This window comes from Cheilinus undulatus, linkage group 9 (assembly GCF_018320785.1).
Source record: "Cheilinus undulatus linkage group 9, ASM1832078v1, whole genome shotgun sequence".
Classification (NCBI taxonomy): domain Eukaryota; kingdom Metazoa; phylum Chordata; class Actinopteri; order Labriformes; family Labridae; genus Cheilinus; species Cheilinus undulatus.
The window spans coordinates 18641916-18647915 of record NC_054873.1 but is presented as its reverse complement, the minus strand read 5'-3'; the positions used below and the strand labels follow the sequence as shown (position 1 = coordinate 18647915).

The 6000-nt window shown below is 41.5% G+C and overlaps 1 protein-coding gene and 1 long non-coding RNA gene across 7 annotated transcripts in view; one reads left to right on the top strand and one right to left on the bottom strand.

Annotated features, from left to right (window-relative positions):
* Positions 1-918: 918 nt before the first annotated feature.
* LOC121515081 overlaps positions 919-6000 on the top strand; it is an 8268-nt gene continuing 3186 nt past the window's right edge. Inside the window, exon 1 of the long non-coding RNA XR_005992354.1 lies at positions 919-1035. This is a non-coding gene — a long non-coding RNA (uncharacterized LOC121515081). The remainder of the gene's footprint in view (positions 1036-6000) is intronic.
* LOC121515077 (transmembrane and coiled-coil domain protein 3-like) overlaps positions 3536-6000 on the bottom strand; it is a 25313-nt gene continuing 22848 nt past the window's right edge. For all 6 annotated transcript variants that reach the window (XM_041795656.1, XM_041795658.1, XM_041795661.1 and 3 more), the window contains one exon: positions 3536-5751. In XM_041795656.1, the coding sequence (XP_041651590.1) occupies positions 5446-5751 (306 nt within the window). In that variant the 3' untranslated portion in view covers positions 3536-5445. The remainder of the gene's footprint in view (positions 5752-6000) is intronic.

Below are 6000 nucleotides of genomic sequence, written 5' to 3'. Positions count from 1 at the left end.
AAAACACACTGATTCACCCCACAATTCACTTTACACCGCAGGGCTGCCAGCCTTTAACTCCCAGCATCACTGTGGTGCTCTGTGGTTGCCTAGCAACTAACGGAAATTGGAGGTGCCTTTGAATTAGGGAATTTTTAAGAGGTGATTTATACGATGGCCTTGATGATAAATGCAACCATAAATCTGGAACCTTCCACCGGCCGTTTCTTAAGAATACGTCATAGGAAGTTCTAATTCTGGTCACAGACACGGCAGCTGCAGATCTCTTGAGGTGAAGAGACGAGCTCTTTTCTGAATGCAGGGAACATTTTAATGATACAGCGCAAAAAAAACAGAGGAAGGGCGCATGGCCCGTTTCCATGACACCATAAACAGGAAATGGGAAGGGTCCAGTGCTGCCAGAGGAGACTAAATCAGCATGGAAGTTGAAAGAGGTCAGGACTTTCCCATGATACGCTGCTCTCAAAGTGGCTGAAACACACAATTATTTAAAAACAATAAAACACACCCTACTTGAAATAACAACATGTAAACCTGACATTCTCAAATCTAATTCTGTCCACACTCATCCCACTCCCTTCTTATTTCTCTTCATGGGAATAAAAAAAAGTGTCCCTCTCTGTAGTGGCGGACTCAGGATGTTAGAGGAGCAGGGCTGAAAAAGATAGTGGGCACCTGCTGTGTCTAGTGAGGCATCATTGTTCTAAAGTTGTCAAACGTTTAAAGTGAATTAGTCAGAAATCTTGATTAAGAGTTCACATTTTTTCTGTTTTTACAGAGGTGTACTCTTTAAAAAGAGATGAGGAATTAGTAACCATTTAACCACTGATTTAACAAAGATACACAAGGGAGGATGTCAATGAACATCAACTTTATTCCACAGAGCTTATAGCACTTTATTGGGTTTTCATTTCTTTTAGATGTGGTTTCCTCCTATGAGAGAACACCCTGGCCCTGCAAGACAAACCTGGAGGGCAGTTTATCACTTATTGCCCACTGAAAGGACAGCATGGATGGGCATTGTCCACTTAAAAGGTAACCTAGAAACATTTTTTCAAATTTGGTCCACTTAACAGGGCACTATGTCAATTTTTTTTTTTTTTAACCAAGAGGGCACACAAGAAATTTTGTCTGTATAGAGGGCACCGAAGAGAACACTGTCAGTTTTTGTCAACCTAGAGGCTTTCAGAGGGGGCACTGTGTCATATATTACCTACTCTGAGGGCATTTCAGAGAGCACTGGGCACAGGTCTTTCCACCTGTGTGGCATTTTGTTAAATTTTGTCCATATTGAGTGCTCCAATCGGGCACTTTGTCAAATTAATCCACAGAGGGGACATCAAAAGTGACACTTTGTAATCAATTGGCTAGATAAAGAGCACTAAAGAGGGCACTCTATCAAATTTTGTTCATATAGATGGCACCAAAGGGGGCATTTTGTCATTTTTTTCCATAGAAAGGGCACTTAAGAGGGCACTTCTGTCCAATATGTTCACCTACAAGGTGCCAAGGGGAGACTCAAATTTTGTCCACCTAGTGGGTACCAAAGGGGCGCTTAGTCATATTTTGTCCACTCAGAAGGCACTCTGTTGTAGATTGTCCACCTAGAGGGCACTTCAGAGAGCACTAAGCCAAATTTTGTCCACATAAAGGGAACTAGAAGGCACTTTGTCAAATTTTGTCCAATAAGAGGGCATGTTTTTATATACTGCCCATCAAGGGGCACTTTAGAGAGCACTTGGCTGCGTTTTGTCCACTGCAAGGGCACTGAAGGTGGCACTTCATTATGTTTATAAGCCATTGGTTTAAATAAGAGGGAACTTTTGCTGTGGTTTTATACATTATGGCACCAAAGGGGCAACTGCCCCCTGGCCACCATTGCCTCTCTCCCTCACATGGTGGCCTTCTCCATGCAGGTCCCATCTCCTCCATTGTGGTCACCATGCCAACCTGTGTGAGGAGGAGTCCTTTTTTGCAGGGCCCAAAGAGCCTCGATGAGGTCCTAGGATAATTAGCAGCTCATTATGGAGCCCAGTGAATAGAGTGAAGAGCTGGAGGAGCCACGAGGGAGAGAGCTATGGAAAACACACAGGATCTGCACATCAAAGGGAAGTGTTCACTTTTTAGATCACATAATACAGAGGAGAGAAGGGATTGAGAAAAAGGAAATATTGCCCTCCATTCACACCTACAAATATAGCTCATAATCCCCGTTTTTAAGCCTGTGTGTGAGTGTGTGTGTGTGTGTGTGTGTGGGTGGCTCTGTGCATGTGTGTCAGTCATCATCTCTGCGTCACGGAGTGTTTTTTCGCCTCCCTAGAGGCCTCAGTTGCTCCACAAATGCGTGAAACACAGTTAGTCCTCCCACACATACACTTATAGAGGCATATGTGAACACAACTCAAGATAACAATTTTAAAGTTAAGCTCTCACGAAGTACAGGAACACAGCATGAGCACCAGAGATCCTCCAGTTAAGGTATCTGTCCGTCATCCTTAGTCCTCTTCCTGTATATCTGTGAGCCTGTGCGTCTGTTTTGCATGCAGTCAGGCTCCAGTCACGCAGACTAAACCATGCACACCGCTGTGCCAGGTGACCCATATTGCAGGGCGGCTGAGTGTAACCATGCATGAGCTTGGTTTTGGGATGTTTTTGTGTATCTTCACGCTGATATGCTGCAGGAATGCGGATGCTGTTTTTGATATTAACACAGTATTTGTGTCTCTTCCTTGTATGTGGTAATTCACATGTAGTTTATCATATTTCTTTATTCACAGTTGTGGCTGTGTGATGTTTTGAAAGGGCCTAAATTTAATCAATCTCTCAGGGATGTGCAGAACCAAAAAAATCCACCCTAATGTGAGGCATAGCAGACCAAGAGAAAGCATTCCTGATCACAGCATGGAGCGCAGTATGGCCTAGATTTTCATGGAAATATAGATGAAGCCATGCCAAAATGTGTAGAAAAGCTGCAGCTGCAGTGTTTGTGTGTTTCAACAGCAGAGGGGGCCACTCTTCTGTAGTGCTTGGGATATCACTACCACAGGAAAAGTTATGTCTCTGTCTTCTGTGGTGATCTGTGTCCTCAGAATCACTTGTAGCATTAATTCTGACAGTTTTAAATTAGTAATTTTGTATAAAACATGCATAAAATCTGGTTATACAATGTAAGATGCAGCCTCTTCTCATAATGCTTTACTCATGGGTTCTGTTTTGTCAACAGTGCAGCACCTGCACCCCCTAGTGGTGGCGAGAGAGAGTGCATGTAGTAAGAATACAAGTGTGTCTTCATATTAGCAGTGTGACTCATTAGAAACGGTTTGCTTATTAAGCTTCTCTAAGGATTTCTTGTTTTGCTCGGATATCCCGAAGGAAAACAGAGACAAAAATGTGCAGTTTAACTAAGGTTAACAGGATCTTTGTATGTAGTGTTGGCAAGATGACAAATTTCAGTCTCATGTTTTTGCACCAATGTTTCATTATTTGTGATTTATGCCTACATTTCTTGGACTTAAGTACTGGGATATAAAATAAAAGCACAAATTGATTAAAAAGGTTTGTTTAATTTAACAGAAATTGTCAGACAAAGGCACATAATGCATGAAAATACAACTGATTGATCACATAGTGCACCAGAGAATAAAAGAGAATGTAAACCAGATTTGTAGTTTTGCAGGTTCCTTATAGAAGTCAAAATGGGAACAAAACAGTAAATTCAGTAGGACAACAAAGAGACAACATGTACATGTTATTATGGCAGGTAAACATTAAAAAAGTGGGCTGTAGCTTCATGTGAGATCCATAAAGGCAATGCTCGTAAGACAAAAACAAGAAATAAAACATTAGTCAGTCCAAAAAAGACGGCTCATAGTTTGCCACATAGAGCCTGTGTTGTGCTCCTCTTTCATCATCGGAGCACCGAAGGCTGTTTGTTGCTCCTTTAAAAAAGGGGATTGCATTTTTCCTTAATAAAGGCCTTGAATCACAGTATAACCCATCACTTCTCAATCACATTATTAGTAGAAAACAAACATAAGACATAAAAGAGACTGTTTTTGTGTTGTTCAGTACAGCTTTGTTGGAGATCTGTGTGTCAGATCATGTGTCGATATTTGCACGCTATCCTCACGCTGATGCAGTGGGAAGGCTTTTTGGCCCTTGAGAGAGGAGACAGCTGGTCTTATCAGAGCCCAGCAGTGGCTTCAGTGGTTACCGATCTCTCATGCCAACATTACTGACACGCCCCCCCCCCCCAGCTCCAACACCCTGTCATTGTAAAACGCTGACGTCCAACGCTTGCTCCTAAATGAAATATTTTCAAAACTTATAAATCAAATATATTGCACTTAAATCATCTGGAACTGTAAACGGAAAAGAGATGACTGACCACACAAGGAATGATAGAGCAGAAAAGAATCAAAAGAATCAACACATTAAAAATGGGATGTTCCTTGCCTCTGTGCTGCAGTAGATTAAAAGAGCAGTTCAACATTTAAAGGAATATGATGATTATGAGGCCTTGTTTCATGTATCTGTGCTCAATTCAGATCCACAAACCAGAAGCTAGATGCCTAAGCTTAATATAAGGTCATCAAAATTGTCGATACATGGAAAATTTTTTCTCTAACACATTTTTAAAATGATACAACCTGTTTTTTATGATCAATATTATCAAAAACACCACTGCTTTAAAAAAATAGCAACATTACCTAAACATTGGCAAAGTTTTGTGCAATTTTCTAGGAGTCTGTCTGCATTTATTAGTGATTAAAAACAAGAAATGGTCCAAAATTGAGTGCTTATGACTTGTGTTTCTGTGCCATTGTATCAGAATGGTATCAGAATTGTTTTTTTTCTGTGCCAAAATTGTATTTAAGGTCAAAGTTCTACTGTTGTAACAACCCTAGCTTAGCTTAAAGGCTGCAAGCAATTGGAAACAATTAGCCTGTCTCTGTGCAAAAGGTAAGAATCCACATCCAGCACCTCTAGCTTTCATAGCTGTTGCAAACCAAGACACCAAACTTGAGTGTGTTTTTTCATGCTGTGAAGTATTAATCTTGAACTTAACATAAAAAATATAGTGAATTCTCATGTATTGAGTCCAGATTTTGCTGCATCGTAGTGATAAGGCAAGTACATTACAATTTATTCTGAGATAATTTTTGCAATTAATAGGGTAGTAAGAATATTTATTGTTATATAAATATTATTTTAAAGGTTAAAGGAAGTTTTAGCAACTCACATTCAAGTTCTAGACAAGAAAAAAATCACCAGAAGTAATTTTCAGTCTGACTTAAAAAAGAAAGAAAACAGTGACCTGTGTTAATGCATGGCGATCGTGTCTTTTGACGATTGTATAACCAATCCTCTCAGACAGTCCTATCTCATCACCTGGCAGCGCCCATGTTTCAGCCATGTTGTTTTTAACCCCTGCTCTTGTCACTATCAGGCGGGCACCAGCAGCCTGTCTAAGGCGAACTGTAAACGGTCCCAGTTCTTCCAGAAAATGGTCAAAAAACAAACTCCCAGGACGGTGGCGACCACATGATGCCGGCTCTTCATCAGTGGCGCGGCGAACTTGGCAGCGGTGGAGACGCACACGAGGATGACGGTGATGATGGCCAGCATGATGTTGATACTCTTCCCCAGCAGGACCCGGGCGTCGTGGCTCTCGAGCTGCACCGTCTGCTGCTGCTGCTGCTGCTGGAGCTCAAGCTTGGATACTCGCGTCTGACATGACTCCAGAGCCTCCTGTGGGATGGGGACAGGGAAATTTGAGATGTTATACAGGTGGTGAAAAGGCATTTAGCGCAGCGTTTACTTCCCAGTTAACCCCAGACCCCTGATGTGTTTAATCCAGCACAGGCAAAAATAAATGATTTTTTTAATAGATGTACAAAAGTAAAACTAGTGAATCATGAAAACCCGGGGTTCCTTGAATGTTTTGGGTGAGTTTTCAGCCTCAAAACAAGCTGCAAAAGACTGATTCCTTCAGTTTCA